At 35.9% G+C, this 15,603-nt stretch overlaps 3 protein-coding genes across 5 annotated transcripts; 1 reads left to right on the forward strand and 2 right to left on the reverse strand.

The window, feature by feature from the left end:
* Nucleotides 1–1,737: 1,737 nt before the first annotated feature.
* LOC124636867 (protein maternal effect lethal 26-like) lies at nucleotides 1,738–3,463 on the forward strand. The gene is made up of 2 exons (XM_047173073.1): nucleotides 1,738–1,911; nucleotides 1,998–3,463. Exons 1-2 carry the CDS (start codon nucleotides 1,861–1,863, stop codon nucleotides 2,982–2,984), a joined length of 1,038 nt encoding a protein of 345 aa, XP_047029029.1. The 5' UTR covers nucleotides 1,738–1,860; the 3' UTR covers nucleotides 2,985–3,463.
* Nucleotides 3,464–3,532: 69 nt separating this feature from the next.
* On the reverse strand, nucleotides 3,533–11,448 carry LOC124636872 (casein kinase II subunit beta). 3 transcript variants are annotated; one of them, XM_047173088.1, is made up of 8 exons: nucleotides 11,321–11,448; nucleotides 10,994–11,069; nucleotides 10,820–10,922; nucleotides 9,152–9,251; nucleotides 7,513–7,604; nucleotides 5,667–5,856; nucleotides 5,203–5,300; nucleotides 3,533–3,775 (listed from the first exon to the last, which is right to left on the reverse strand). In XM_047173088.1, exons 2-8 carry the CDS (start codon nucleotides 11,063–11,065, stop codon nucleotides 3,744–3,746), a joined length of 687 nt encoding a protein of 228 aa, XP_047029044.1. In that variant the 5' UTR covers nucleotides 11,066–11,069; nucleotides 11,321–11,448; the 3' UTR covers nucleotides 3,533–3,743. The 3 variants fall into 3 exon arrangements, with proteins under 3 accessions (XP_047029044.1, XP_047029062.1, XP_047029053.1); XM_047173106.1 differs by having other exon boundaries at nucleotides 11,316–11,397; XM_047173097.1 differs by having other exon boundaries at nucleotides 11,192–11,334.
* Nucleotides 11,449–12,746: 1,298 nt separating this feature from the next.
* Nucleotides 12,747–15,341, reverse strand: LOC124642096. Its single transcript, XM_047180405.1, has 3 exons — nucleotides 15,137–15,341; nucleotides 13,949–14,007; nucleotides 12,747–13,828 (listed from the first exon to the last, which is right to left on the reverse strand). Exons 2-3 carry the CDS (start codon nucleotides 14,000–14,002, stop codon nucleotides 12,833–12,835), a joined length of 1,050 nt encoding a protein of 349 aa, XP_047036361.1. The 5' UTR covers nucleotides 14,003–14,007; nucleotides 15,137–15,341; the 3' UTR covers nucleotides 12,747–12,832.
* Nucleotides 15,342–15,603: the final 262 nt, after the last annotated feature.

The raw sequence follows: 15,603 nt of genomic DNA on the forward strand, positions 1-15,603 counted from the left end.
GAAAATTTTGTACAACAATGTAGAAATTCCTATTGTTAAACAACATAAATTCCTAGGGATTATTATTGATGATCAATTAAAGTTTGATGATCATATCAAACATATATGCAGCAAAGCACTGAATGGCATAAACATATTGCGCTATTTAGCAGGTAGTTTTTGGGGATCTGACCCCAAAGTTATGAGTATGTTATACAAAAGTATAGTAAGAAGTCATTTTGATTACAGCAGTTTAGCTTATATGAATGCCAGTACCACCTTACTAAGAAAATTGGATGTAATCCAAAATATGGGACTGAGACTTATTTGTGGAGCCATGCGTTCCACACCAATTAACTCATTGGAAGTTGAGACATGCATACCACCCTTGATGTTACGTAGGTTGATGTTGGCTGAGAGATTTTTCTTGAAGATCATTTCATCAAATAGTCATTTACATAAGAAACTGGTAGTAGATCACAGGGTCTCTCAGTCAATTTCATGTAATATTTCTGCTTCTTCCTTGATAGGTGGAAGTCTACCTGGAATTACAACAATATTTTACTATGTAAATAAGAATTCAAAAGATATTGCTGTTCATGATATTTGGCCTATGTATAAAATTCCTTTTCCTAGTTTAATTAACAATTTTACAGTTCATTTAGATGTAGTGCACAATAAATTTGATTTCTCAATGTTTATTGATAATAAACCAGATAATTATATTATATACACAGATGGCTCTAAAACAGATCATAATGTAAGAGCAGCATTTTATGATCCACAACTGGACTTTACTAAATGTATAAAATTAAATGCAGCATGTAGCGTTTTCACTGCAGAAAGCTATGCTATTTATTGTGCATTACAACATGCAATTTCTGTAAATAATGTACATACAATTCTCATAGTTTCGGATTCTAAGAGTGTACTATCTGCTTTAAACAATGTAAATATGTCTTTTAAGCTTAATTATATATTATATGAAATTAGAGTTAAGACCAAACAGTTACTGGATAAGTTTATTAATGTAGAGTTCGTATGGGTGCCTTCGCACAGTGGCATAACCGGAAATGAAATTGCTGACGCTGCAACACATTGGGAACATTATGATGACCAGACAGAGCTTGTGAAGGTTCCATTTTCAGATTACCACAGCCACATCAAAGAGATCAACCGTAAATTGTGGAATGACTACTGGACACTAACCCTAGAAAATAAAGGCAAGTGGTATGCAGATATCCAAAAAGAATTACGAAGAAAACCATGGTTTAATAATTGTGAATATATTAATAGAAGATTTATAACAACTATAACACGCATGCGATTAGGACACTGCTTAACGCCAGCTCACTTGAACAGAATAAATGTATATAACGATAGCCGATGTAAATACTGTGATGCTGATGTTGCTGATCTGGATCATATTGTTCTGAAATGTGCAAATTTTAATATCCAACGTTTAATTTTAGTAACTGAATTATGTGAATGTGAAGAAATTCAACAAAGTGTTCCCCGCCAAGTTCAGGAACTACTTGCCAACAAGAAGTTTTATAAGACATTGTATAAATATATATGTAACACGGTAGAAAAAATATAAAAATGTGTTAAGTTAAGAGTATTGTATTGCAAATAAGTAGGTATAAGATTATTTTTTCTTTGTAATTTAGAAATATTTTAAAAATTATCCATGTTTTCGGCTGAAAGACTTGTATCTATGGCCAAGAATAAATTTAAAAAAAAAAAAAAAAAAGCAGACTGTCCTTCGTTGATCTGACTGACAGTGACATTTGTTTATTCTTCCTGAATTGGTGTTTTCCTGTTATTTGCTCTTGTTTAAATTTTGATCCTTACTCTCAGTAAACAATAAATACTGCTACCATGTATGAACCACGTGTAGGAGATGAAGGAGTTAAAAAACCCGATATCACGGTGAGTTTTTCATCCATTTCCTACTTTGTTTGTTGACGTAATTTTGTACCGGAGGATGAGTAATACCTTGTGCAATTTTGATCCAGGCTACAGACGTGGTGTACGGGCACCGAGCTTGCCAGACTCGTGAAGTGAAATGGCTGTGTCTGGACAACATTTACCAGAAGTTTTACCGCCCTAACTTCTACGACATCGGCGGTACGTACATGCAGGATGTAGCGGACTACTGGTTTTCGTACAAGACGGAGCAAGTGGGTAACACATTCCTCCTGCATTTATTTATCTGTAACCATGGCGTGAGCTCGTTCAGCGTCGCCCTGAGTTGCGGCAACAAGTTCAAAGTCGATAAGAAATCAAGCACAGTGTACCTGCAGCAATACCTCACAGAATTCCAGTTCAAACAGCTGAGCGAACTGTCTCATACTTACCTCACTACGTACAGCTTCTCAGATTTAGACATAGAATGTTTGAAAAACAGAAAATTATTTATAGCTGTCTCATTCCCCTTCACTGATGCAGAAGGGGTCAGCTTAGAAGTCATTGATAACATAAAACTCAACCATGACTGCAGTGCTCTCTTTACTGATCCTATTGGCTCAGATTTTGTCATAGAATCGGCTGATGGCGCTAAATTTAATATCCACAAAGTAATACTTGCTGCACATAGTGAAGTTTTTAAAGCTATGCTCAAAGGAGAGACGGCAGAGAGCCAGAACAGTTATGTGAAACTGATTGACGTTAGTGGAGAAGACTTGCGATATATGCTGGAATATATCTACACTGGAACAGTAAAAGACATAGAAAATACTAACTTTGCCAGTTTACTTATGCTGGCAGATAGGTACAACCTGAAAGGTCTGTGGGAGCTCTCAGAGTTTGCTCTATCTGAACACCTAACTTTAGATAATGCAATAGATATACTTATTGTGGCAGATATGTATGACTCTGATTTCCTGAAGGCTGAGGCTCTGAAGTACATCAAAGAAAACAAGGAGGTTCTACGCAGTAGCTCCTTTGATGAGATAAATAATCCTGAATTGCTCAAGCAACTGTGCACTTACATGACTGAATAGACTTTGGATGTGACTTAATAACTTAGTATTTCATTATAAATGAGGAGCGAGTTCTCCTGTCTGTGTCATATTTTCAAATGATTGTAACTATAACTTCATACTCATCTTCTTAAAGTGTGTATTGATTATTTATGGTATTATTATGATTACTACCAGTTGTACAGTCTATGCCCAGCATTTGTCTTTCAAAGTTATTTTTGTATAATTTTTACTTTCATGTGTAAGTGAACAAGTTTTTGTAATGTTTCAAGTGATATCAGTATACTGTGAATTAAAAATAATTTGTTACTTATGTTCTAACTCGATCACAACTTGCTACTTTGAAGTAATGTACAATATAAGGCCTAGTCTTTGTCACATAAGTAAATGTTTGAAATTTATGATTTTGTTATAACATATTTTGTTCTTTGTTTTTTATACTTAAGTGTAATTATTAATTGATAAAATCAAATAAATGATATACCTATATTTATAAAAAAGTTTGTTTTTTATTATACAACATCATGTCAAAACTATTAATACATACAAAATAAATGAAAAACATATTATACAGAAAACGTAAAAATAAACTTTATTGAATTTAAAACATAACTGTATTGTTATATGGGAAGTAAATTAATAGTTTAAATAATAAATATTATCATTATGTATGTTACTGTTGGAGACAGATAGTGCGGCGTCGGCGCAGGTCACCTGTCAGTCCGCGGCGGGGGCTATATGTCACGTGCCCTGCGGCCGGCGCACACGGTGGCTAAATAATCATTTTGGAATGTTACTGGAAGTCTTCAGTTCTGCGGCAAACAAACATTTTCTTCTGTTAAAATGTTAGTCCACGACGGTTTAACGACGGGGTGTGGTGCGACAAGGCTCTTGTTAATATCGAGTATCGTGATGCGGATGGGCCATTCACATCGCGATGGGCTCGCTAGGAAGCGGCTCAGCGCTCAGCTATGTATTTGCAATCGTAACAAGCGTAGCGGGCAATGCAACAAGCCTAAAGCGTCAATGATCAGTCACTCAAGCTCGCACCGAGTCGGTAGCGGCCCAGTGTATGTGAACAGTCCATGTGCTAGCGTTGCTACTACGTTATATAGCGATCATGTACGTAACTAACTAAAGTGGTACTCATTTCAAGTGTACTATTATTGCGTCCGTCACAAGTTCTAGTCGACGCTACGATCACTCTCAATGTCAGTGTTATGTCGCACGATATCTAATTTGGAATCTATAAATCCATTCGATTTGCGGTCAGCGAGAGGATTCGACGTGGTCAACATGCAGGATAAGCAAGAAAAAAGGCCAATAGTTGTCTTATCGTTTATTGATAATTACTGGAACCGGTACACAAGAACGAAATAGAATATATCTCTGATGAAAAAAATACGCGTCCATGTAATGATCACCTACATCCTAATGGTTGTAATCGGATATAAAAATAAAAATACATGAACCCCCTACAATTACTTCATATTTGAATGCAAGCTACAGTACATATTGCTACGACTCGTCAACTGCATTTACTTTCTACAATACTTATGATTTCAAAGACACAAGTGTCATTAAACTAAATACGTGTGTTCACTCAACGAGTAGGCTCACTCGACATGTCCATGACACGAGAGTCGTGAGCGACGGCTGCTGGAGTTACAATAAGTGTTAAGTTATCACTAATTGGCCACAGGTAGTAATTATCATTATATTAATAGTCAGAACAACATCCCACGACAAACAGAATAGCCCTTTGTAAGTATTCGGTTGTTGAGAGACGCTTCTGCGTCCGTTGTAAGTAAACAGCGATAGCGGCCCCAACTGTTATTGCAGACGAGTTTAGTAAGTCCACATGTACAGACACGTTTCACATGTTATAGAGACAGACAGCTCCGTGTACTCACGCATGCGCGGCGCCGACGCCGGCGCGACTACCGGTGTAAGCCAAACGTCCGCTAACACTTCAGACTGAAGCTTATTATAAGCGTGAAAGTTAGATTTAGAAACAGAAGGAACACAAAAATTCAGTGCGCGAGACGAGTTGTGTCATATAAGAACGGTTTGTGACAAAAATGAAACTTATGAAAGGTATATTTAGTTGTATTTGTAAGATCAGTCATCGCCAGTTCTTATATGGCTGGTGTTCGCAGCATGAGACTAGCTGAGTATACGGGGCTGCGTGGGCAGCGGTGACGTATGTACACGGGTGGGGCGCCGCCCTAGCGTTTACCGTTGTTATACGAGAGGCTCCGCAGCGGCGCCTTGAAGTTCGCCGCCGCCTGCTGTTGGATCTGGTATGCGAGCGGGTGGATCTTGAACCCGTACAACCTGCACATGTTCATACTATGTAGTACACGTAAGAAAAATAATGTAGCGAGTACATCTAAGATGTAAAAGTAAGAAAAGTAGAGAACAGAAGTTCAACTAACGACAAACATAGATGACGAAAACAGGATGTACTTTCGCTATGCAAAACTGCAAGTCCCCTTTACAAGATAATCCTCAATACTGGACTACTAACTACATTTAAGTGACTAGTCATTAATCAAAGTCGTCTTGGGACTAGAACTTTACCAATCCTTTTGTCTACTTCCAGTCTTTCCAATTTTTACATTATGTGCATGTGCAACATTTTTTTTCTTCTTTTTCATACATACATTTATACTACTACGTAATAACAAAAGTCCAACATACCTAGGCACGAACTGGGAGGCGGGCCGCTTGGGCCGATACTCCGGGTGCACCATGAACACCATGTGCGGGAAGCCGGTGCCGAAGTAGGCGCCGTCCGTGTGGTGGTGCCGCGAAGACTTCGGCGTGTACACGTCCATGCACCGCGGACAGTATAGCTTCACCATCGCTTCCCCGGGCACGTCTGACAGGCCTGCGGAGAGAGAATAAAAGAATAAAACCATTGTGGATTTTGACTATGGATTTTTAAGAGTTTTGGAGTCTGAAGACTAGCTCTCCTGTGGAGATGGAAAGAATGAACTAGATCCTGGAACGTAAAAAGTGATTGCAAACATAAACCCCTTTGCATTCGGCAACTTGGGTTTTCGCCATAGTCGAAAAACTACTGGATAATAGCCTCTCTAAAATTTGCCTATAATCTCTGCGCTGCCAAGAGTGTCCCATAAAATGGATAGGTATTGCGCAGCTCACGGAATTGATTCAATGTATAATCAAAATAAGCAGAGAAGAGCATAATCAAAACCTTAATCTTCTCTATGTTTTGTTTTGTTTACAGATAAGTAAAAGTTATGACACGTGTCAAACGCCTGCGCAATGTAGAACACTTATTCACAATATTTATATATTATAGTTTCATAATTATACTTAAGGAGCAATTAACTGATAACTTAATAACTTCTGACATTTTATACATGTTGTAAACCACTCTAATTCTTTTGAACTAAAAACAGGATAAATGTCTTTCAGGCTTTTTGAAGACCCTAAAGATTTTATTCTCAACGGGATCTCTATAAATATGTATAGTGGCGTATATTTTCATGATAGCTTTCTGCGTGTACGTTTCACGCGGCAACTACTCCGCATACCCCCGGATAAAAAGCCTATATAGCCAGTCTCAATAAATGGGCTATCTAACCCAATAAACATTTAAAATCAGATCAGTAGTTCTATAAATAAGAGGGTTCAAACATAGAGTATGTTTAGAGTTATTACTCTAGAGTCTAGATATACTATAGGTTGACTACAACCCCTCGCTACTCATGTGTGAAATTCCTAAAATAGCCTTCTGCCCTTTATTCTTGTTGACTAACCCATGATTTCTATTTATCAATCACAGAGCTTGTCGATATTAGCGTAAAGTACGTAATAATCATTTTGTAGTCTATGGTAAAATATTACGTATTTACCACGTCAGAATATAACAAAGACAAAATGCGCACTTCCCATACGTTTCTACTATCATAACCGTCAAAATTGCGCAACAAATAAGTATAGATTTCCTATCATTACAATGAACGTGTCATTAAGTAAATTATGTCCACATGAGACAGGCATTACTCGTGAAATAATGAGGCCGTTTCAGGATGTTCAACAAATTACCTTGACTTCAGGTCAGGCTTGTTTAGAATAAAACTAGTTTAGATTTTTACTAGCAATTTAGTAGTATACATAGATGTAGAAGTTACGATGAATAGCTCTAGCTTATCTAGGTAATTAAATGTTTACGAGTATATTCATGCATAATTTCAATCATTGTTTGTAAGGGCAAAATTATGGCCAACAAATATTCTTTTGCTGTGTATAAAAAGGGAAGGGGAGGGGAAGGGAAAGGGGATCGATTTTAAGCTTCGTTAAAACAAAAAAAGGGTAGGTAATGCTCCTTAAACAGATCTGCGGGCTTATATGTTTGTTACAAGCCATACATACATAATGCATTGTGCCTTCCAAAGATGAGACGTGTTTTTCGTTAATGAGTCAATTCCTTTAAGTTTTGTCGAAAAAACATTTGGTCATCGACCAAAAATGTTGTTTATTTTTAGATATTGGTAAATAAGCCGTGTTTACTCACCAAGTGGAAGCATAGGTTGACATTCACAATAAACACGAGGGCAGTGGCCGAAATCACCCGCCTGGAATTTCTCTAACATTTGTCCAATGCCTCTGTGGAAGACCAAAAGTATTTAGGTTAAATATCATGTTCAGGACAAGTATTTTATTTGTGAAAGTACCACACGGTAGGGAAATTGAGCATTACAAACAATTTTGCAAAGAATATCATCCTCCAAGCCTTTTTCCAACCTATGTTGGGTTCGCCTTCCAGTCTAACCCGGATGTAGCTGAGTACCATTGTTTTACAAGGAGCAACTGCCCTACCTGACCTCCTCAACCCAGTTACCCGGGCAACCCAATACCCGAACCGTCGTGTTCGAGTATAACCATATATGTCAGCACAAAATGCTTCCCTTTATTTTGATGTTTTTAATACAGTGAGATTTCATTATGAACTTGGGACATTTCGTCCGCGTCATTCTATCTATTGCAATAAATACTCGTACGAAAAGGGCGCTTGTGGGTGTCAGACACGCGAAGCAAGCCCGTGTGCGTGGTGTTAGTATATTTGTTATTATAAAACCAACAAAAGGCAATTTTAATTCTAACTCTATTGATTTAATTCTAACATTTGTTGAGGTAATATCACCATTGAACTTGTAATGAATGAAACCTATGGAGACAAAATACTTAGAAACAACAAACAAAATAATATTTCCGCTAAGTTTATTTTTAGGTAGCTTAGGTAATAAACAGAAAATTATAATAATATCCTCAAGTTACTGATATTAGCAATACAAAGTATCTTAAGGAATATCAATGAAATAAAGCCATGCATTAAATGCTAATTGTGAGCCCAAACATGGTTTATTCAAAATGTGCTTGTTTGCTAATTTCAATGTAAATCATTTACATTTATTAGATACAAAATGACTGGTTTTATGTGGCGAATTCTAATTTATAAACCATTTTGTTAATATCTACACATATAATAAAATGATAGGAAAGTCAAAACTGTACATTGAATATTTTTTTTAAAGAATACTTGGGGCGTGATCCATAATCGATTCTGAACCCAAATATGTAGTTTTTAGAATTTTTGTCTGCATGTCTGTATGTTTGTCCTGGATAAACTCAAAAAGTACTGCATGGATTTAAATCAAATTTTGCATGACTATTACCTGGGGGACGGTTTAACACAGGCTATATATTATCACGCTATCACCTACAGGGGTTGAGCAATGAACGATTAAATAAACAAAACTGGAAATTCTATATTGCCCATGCAGACAAAGTCGCGGGCAACAGCTAGTCTGTGTAATATATATGTAATTATAAAAAAATATAATTGGAGGGTTAACTATATAGAATCGTGGCATGTATGTTTTCTAATATGTGGTAAATGCCGTGTCCTACACAGAATTATTGGATAAAATAGGTCAGCCTACCCTACTCTATATATATCTCACTGCCACTGAAGTTACCCCCACATTTCAATTATAAAACTAATCAATCTTACTATTGGCTCTTGTGAAAGATACTTCTTTGATATTTTTTTTATAAATTGTTTTTTTTTTTAAATTGCGGAATTTTAGTACCAGCTCTAAAGCTTTGGCTAGTATCCATATGGTATTTAAGGTTGTACTACTAGTACTTACCTATTAGTTAAAATGTAGCGAGCATGGATCAGTCCATACAGGATCTCAGAGGCCTGCTCCACCAGATCGGACTGGTTTGGATTGTCATCAAGGTCATCATCTGGGAATATAATAAACACAATTACTATGACAAACAATGAATCATATTATTATCAATTTGAAGAATATTATGGAATAAATAATTTGTTTAATTATTATGTATTTTACAATTCACAATAACAGCTTTTTGGAAATTTTATTATTCTTGAGAATAATAGGCGATTAAACATATTCAGACAATATCAAAACAATAGGATAAAATGGATACAAGTAGAGAAGGCATATGTTTTGCCAGTATACTAGTGCAGGTAGAACGATAAATTCTTTATTATGTACATCAAAAAGTGACAAAATAGGTGGTCTTATGACTAAAAGCGATCTCTTACAGACAGCCTTTGGTTGGATTAAGACTAATATACATGCACACAAATGTTTAGATGTCTTGCCGCAACTAGTATATGGAAAACTATATAAAAGACGCCTTTGTTAATTTCAACTTGAATATTCCACCGATATTACACACAAGTATTTAATACAGTGGTTCTTAACCTTTTTGACATGAGGGACCACTTTAACTAAAGTTTGTCTTGCCGGGGACCACCTCATCGGTTTACCTAAATTAGCACTCATTTCTTTATTATTTATCAAAAAAAAGTGAATTTTTGGGTCACTTCTAGTCAAAGCTAAACGCATGTCGGCAGTTGTGTAGGTAAGCAAATGCAAATGAAGAAAATCTTGCCTATATAGTTTCCAAATGCGCGAGCGAAGCGAGCGCGAAATTTTTAACGGACTTTAACCAAATATTACGTAAAATTTAGCCCAAACGTGCTTAACTTTTTGTTTGTTGACAATTACAAAAATAAGGGCATATAGCTTCTGAATACGCGAGCGAAGCGAGCGCGAAATTTTTATCGGACTTCAACCAAATATTACGTAAAATTTAGCCCAAACGTACTTAACTTTTTGTTTGTTGACAAATGCAACAATGAGGGCATACAGTTTCTGAATACGCGAGCGAAGCGAGCGCGAAATTTTAATTATTTTTTAAGACTCAAAACCAAAATTACGTAAAATGAAGCTCAAACATACATTTTCATGAATGGGGGGACTAGGTACGACACACCCGATATACGTCCATACGAAAACCCCCGCTCGCATAGATAAGTCGATAAAAATTAAGTTAGATAACGTATAGCAACGTCGCGAAGATAAGCTTCGCGGACCACTTGGAATGCCTCCAGGGACCACCAGTGGTCCGCGGACCACCGGTTAAGAACCACTGATTTAATAAGTATGATAACAAACACAATTAATCCAATTTGTATAGGTACCAACTTTATCTAGTCTGACATACATTCTTGATTACAAATAAGGTTATGCTGTTAGAAACAGTAAAAAGTTTGGGTCCTTCAGTCTAGATTGTAGCATCAAAATGCATATATTGTGGGGGTTAGTTTTATATTCTGTCAAAACTGATGACCTAAATATAGCTTTGTTTGAAAGAAAATTGGGGCCCAAACAACAAAATTGTTTTGTCTTGGACTATTACTTTGGGAGTTTTTAATGTTATTGGCACAGGAACTGGTAAATAACACGGTAATAACTATGTAAAAGGTATAAGGCACTTACCAGGCTCCAGATCCAAGATCATATCCAGTGCTTGTCTGTAATGTGGCACCTGCTCATTTAGTCCCGTCAAGTTGAATTTATCGTTAATATAATCCTCGTCCACCTAAAACAAACGCATGTTGGATCAATATCCACAGCAATTTCCACCATAAGTGACAAAATTTAAACACATACCTCGCAAAAGAACTCGTTTCCCCGCAGCCCGCAAAACCATGAAATCCATGATACCTCCTCCGAGCTACTCATTTTCCTAAAAAATAAAACTGTTTGATAAGCGAAAACGGTTGCCTTTCCGGGTTTCGGACATAAAAAATCCAACGCTTCGGAGTCCACACTGTTACAACAAAATTCTAAGCATTCCGATGTTTTCACCTGTTTTTTCACGATTTTATAGAAGTCCACACTGAAATTTCGACACGGAAATGCAAATTCACTGTTTTTACTTTGGGATATACGCTAAATAAACAGAATTAAATGCAATAAAATGATGACAAACCTCACCTTTTCGTGCCTTGATTAGCCACGCTTGACGGGAGGGTACCTTGGGATGAGGGAGAGAGAAATTATTTCAATTGTATGGTTGTCACAGAATATAGACAATATTGTCTTTGATCTTGTGTAAACTGCAGGTTTCATTCATTCAACCATTCACATTTTTTTAAACTGTACTCAGTATCAGTACGAGGGTTTTTGGCTATTCCTTTTTCAAATTAAAAGCATAAATTTTTGTTTTTTCTTATTTTCATTATAGTTCGGCCATTCAGAGAATGCGTTCCTGACACGTCGCGATTGAACTGACGACGTAATAACATTCATTGATTATTGATATAATAATGTTGTTTTAATGCTCCTCAATTGTTAAAACGGTAAACAACCAGCAAAAATATTTTTATCGTAACTGCAACGCCATTGCAAAGTTACGTCGTCAGTTCAATCGCGACGTGTCAGGAACGCATTCTCTGAATGGCCGAACTTTAATTTGTATCATACACACGTCGATTAAACAAATCAAGAATAATCAATCGTCCTTTGTTTCCAATATTGACGCTATTCATCATGTGCTTAGGCTATCTATCCACCCACGTCCAACTTGTTTGTTGTAGTGCAAATAATCGAGCCGATTTTTGTAGAACTATCTGACCAGGATTTTCTGTCCGAATTTTTGTAGGACGTGTTCAGTTCTTTGCACTTTTGCTATCAGTGTCTTCTATTTTGCCTATTTAGTCAATGCTCGCGCGCAACCTGATTTTGCCATTTAGTTTGTGTAGATGTAGACCGTAACCGTTCAGCCGTTTATATCGTAAAACGGTATCAAATCGCTAATAAAATAGTGTATTAAGTAATAAGAAAACATTTATTTATATCGGTATTTATTACACAGAAAAGAACAAATATTAACTTAAACAAATAACAACGTAAAAATTACTATAAAAGTTTATACATTATTAAAAATGAATCTGTTTCTTACAAAGACATGGTTATACCACCTAAAATGTATACAATTTTACACACGCACGACGTACAATTTGCTCGGACTACTATCACAGACCTTTACCATGTGCAAAGCATTCCATTCCTAAATATCACATATCCAGCTAGGTTTTTCCATACTTGGCAATATTAGTCGAGCAGTTACATTTTTACAAAAGTTAATACAAACATAATAGCTACTATGAAGGTAAATACTATAAAATATCAGAAGGCAGAGAGACTTTCTATAACACCAATATTTGTGAAGGGATGAGTCTACTGGCTACTGGGTTACATATTATCAAGCACAGTAATTTATTTTAATGTAAGATGGATATTATAAAACTATTGTATGAGAGTATTCATCACTGGATTTAAGTACTTGAGTGATTATTCTGTACTATACATATAAGCAATAGAAAACATGGAACACTGCAGAATCTCAAAATTGTTTTTGTAATTTAAAATATTTATATACACATATAGAAAAATACCACAAAATTGTACTTGTTCTAGGATGCTTTGGTGTCTATCCTGATACATTTATTCCATCATCGATCGAGTGTACCGGAACAGATACTTTGTCAGTTCAACATCAGTGAGATCATTCCACGCATCAGTCTCCAATACTTTGGGATTGTTTGCGATATAAGAAAATACTTTTTTCTGTAAATCTTCCAATTTATACTTCTTGGCAATCACTGCCATTTCTACCGCATTGTTCACATTGATCTGATCTCCGATCACATGCTGAGTTAATGTGAACAGCTGGGTTAGCTGAAATTTGTCTGCTATCTCTAACAGCTTCAAACAGTCTTGCTTCATCACATCTTTTATTGTGCCTGTGTATATGAATTGTAAAAGTAATTCCATGTCATTATCTGTAATATCAATAAACATGGAAGAAACATCAGAATTCTTGAGCATATTCCTCAGTACTGGGCTGTGTGCGGCCAGCAGTATCTTGTGCGTTGGGAACTTTTTGTGAGAGGCTGATTCCAGTACAAAATCTGTGGTTTCTTGCTTTGTCAGAAGTCCACTCAAATCATGTTGGAGTTTTATAGATTTCACAACATTTACATTCAGCACAAACTTTGGGTTGACAGTTATTTTTATCGGTATAAATAAAGTGCAGGACTGGTTAAAGCGTTCTAATCGTTTGAAACAGAAGGTTTTTATGAAAAAGTTTTGATTCGGTTTCGTTGACTTGAATGTGTAGTTGGCCATCGTGTCTGGTATCAGTAAATGGGGAACATCATCTCCTACTTTTTGTGTCAGTTCATTTGAGTTGGAGATATCTATGGCAAATGAGCCAGTTTTTCTATGGCACACAAATAAATTGAGTAAATGATTGCCTCCATGGCATACAGATGTGGTGTAGAAGAACCAGAACTCAGGTTGGCTTGGAGAGTCCGTGTAAGTGCCTCCAATATCAAATTCGCCATTATCATTTAGTTTGCTTAAGGCGTCATAGACACACAGGTTAGTTGCTTCACTTGTTTTACATTTGTATACTGCTGACACATGCCCCAGTGGACTCTGTAAATAAAAGTGATAGTGTGTTAGTATTCATAACATTATGTACTGAATAATAAAGATGTTTTTATGATAAATGTGTTTGATTTTCTGTTTCATTAATGATTAGTATATTTTTCTTACATTACATGTCTCCACATTAGGCCTTGAAGTAGCTGGTGAAATATCCATGGCCATGTTTGCTGTAACAAGAAAAAATGTTTAAACGGTGAATTATTATTATGAATGCACATGTACACAGTGATAAGTAATATTAAACAATATAGATGCTGAAACAATCATTTTAATTATAAGATTTTAAAGAAAATGTGAATATACTATCATCTAAATCAGTGGTTCTTAACCTTTTAGTCATGAGGGACCACTTTAACTAAAGTTTGTCTTGCCGGGGACCACCTCATCGGTTTACCTAAATTAGCACTCTGCTAAACGCATGTCGGCAGTTGTGTAGGTAAGCAACAAACAAAGAAAAACTTGCCTATGTAGTTTCCAAATGCGCGAGCGCGAAATTTTTATCGGACTTAAAACAAAAATTACGTAAAATTTAACCCAAACGTACTTAACGTTTTGTTTGTTGACAAATGGAAAAATAAGGGCCACAATGTAGTTTCTGAATACGCGAGCGAAGCGAGCGCGAAATTTTTATCAGATTTAAACCAAATATTACGTAAGCCCAAACGTACTTAACTTTTTGTTTGTTGACTAATCCAAATTAAGCGCATACAGTTTCTGAATACGCGAGCGAAGCGAGCTCGAAATTTTAATTATTATTTATTTAAGACTCAAAACCAAAATTACGTAAAATGTAGCCCAAACATACATTTTCATGAATGGGGGGACTAGGTACGACACACCCGATATACGTCCATGCGAAAACCCCCGCTCGCATAGATAAGTCAATAAAAATAAAGTTAGATAACGTAAAGCAACGTCGCGAAGCTAAGCTTCGCGGACCACTTGGAATGCCTCCAGGGACCACCAGTGGTCCGCGTACCACCGGTTAAGAACCACTGATCTAAATTAATCATTAATCATACGTAGGTACAAAAAACCGGCTTAACTGATTTAAAACCCGAAATTCCAAAAAGAAACAAAACACTGTTGAATAAGATTCTTATTAGATTTTTAAAAGTTCTCCTGTTCTTTAGGAACAGTTTTATTTTTTACCAATTTGTTTTATGGTGTTATCGTTTATTGCACCACAATATTAAGAAATTAATCTTTGAGTCACTTTTAACAGGAACACGGCAAATTTATATTTTCTCACACTTGGTAGGTAGCATATCTTTATTTTTGATAAATATCACTTACGGTTCCAATGTCTTGTCTGGGCTTTGCAGCAAATATATATAGTTACTTAAATCCTATGTATATCAATCCTAAAATAATAATTTACTCTCACAATCAATAAATAAATTGTACAAAACAAAGTGACTCAAAGTGTCATTACATTACTCATAGAAGAAATTGACGTTTATTTGCAGCAAAAATAGGTTTCATTGACTGATTGATTGTCTGTGGTTGTTTATACAGATTAAAAAACGATTGATTGGTTGCTCTATGATTGATTGAACTGTTATAGATAGAATTTAGAATATTTGGAAACCCGGAAAGTATGGCAAAAATAATATAGGATGAAGTCTTATGCAAATTATTTAAGTTGGTACAGAAAAGAAATTGTATTGTTCGCCAGTATCTTAAATACCTACTGCTTTCGTATAAAGCGGCGTATTGTTTATATTTTCAATCGTCCAATCTTTCAGTTACTGAGTATTTAA

Source organism: Helicoverpa zea, chromosome 2, assembly GCF_022581195.2.
Source record: "Helicoverpa zea isolate HzStark_Cry1AcR chromosome 2, ilHelZeax1.1, whole genome shotgun sequence".
Lineage (NCBI taxonomy): Eukaryota > Metazoa > Arthropoda > Insecta > Lepidoptera > Noctuidae > Helicoverpa > Helicoverpa zea.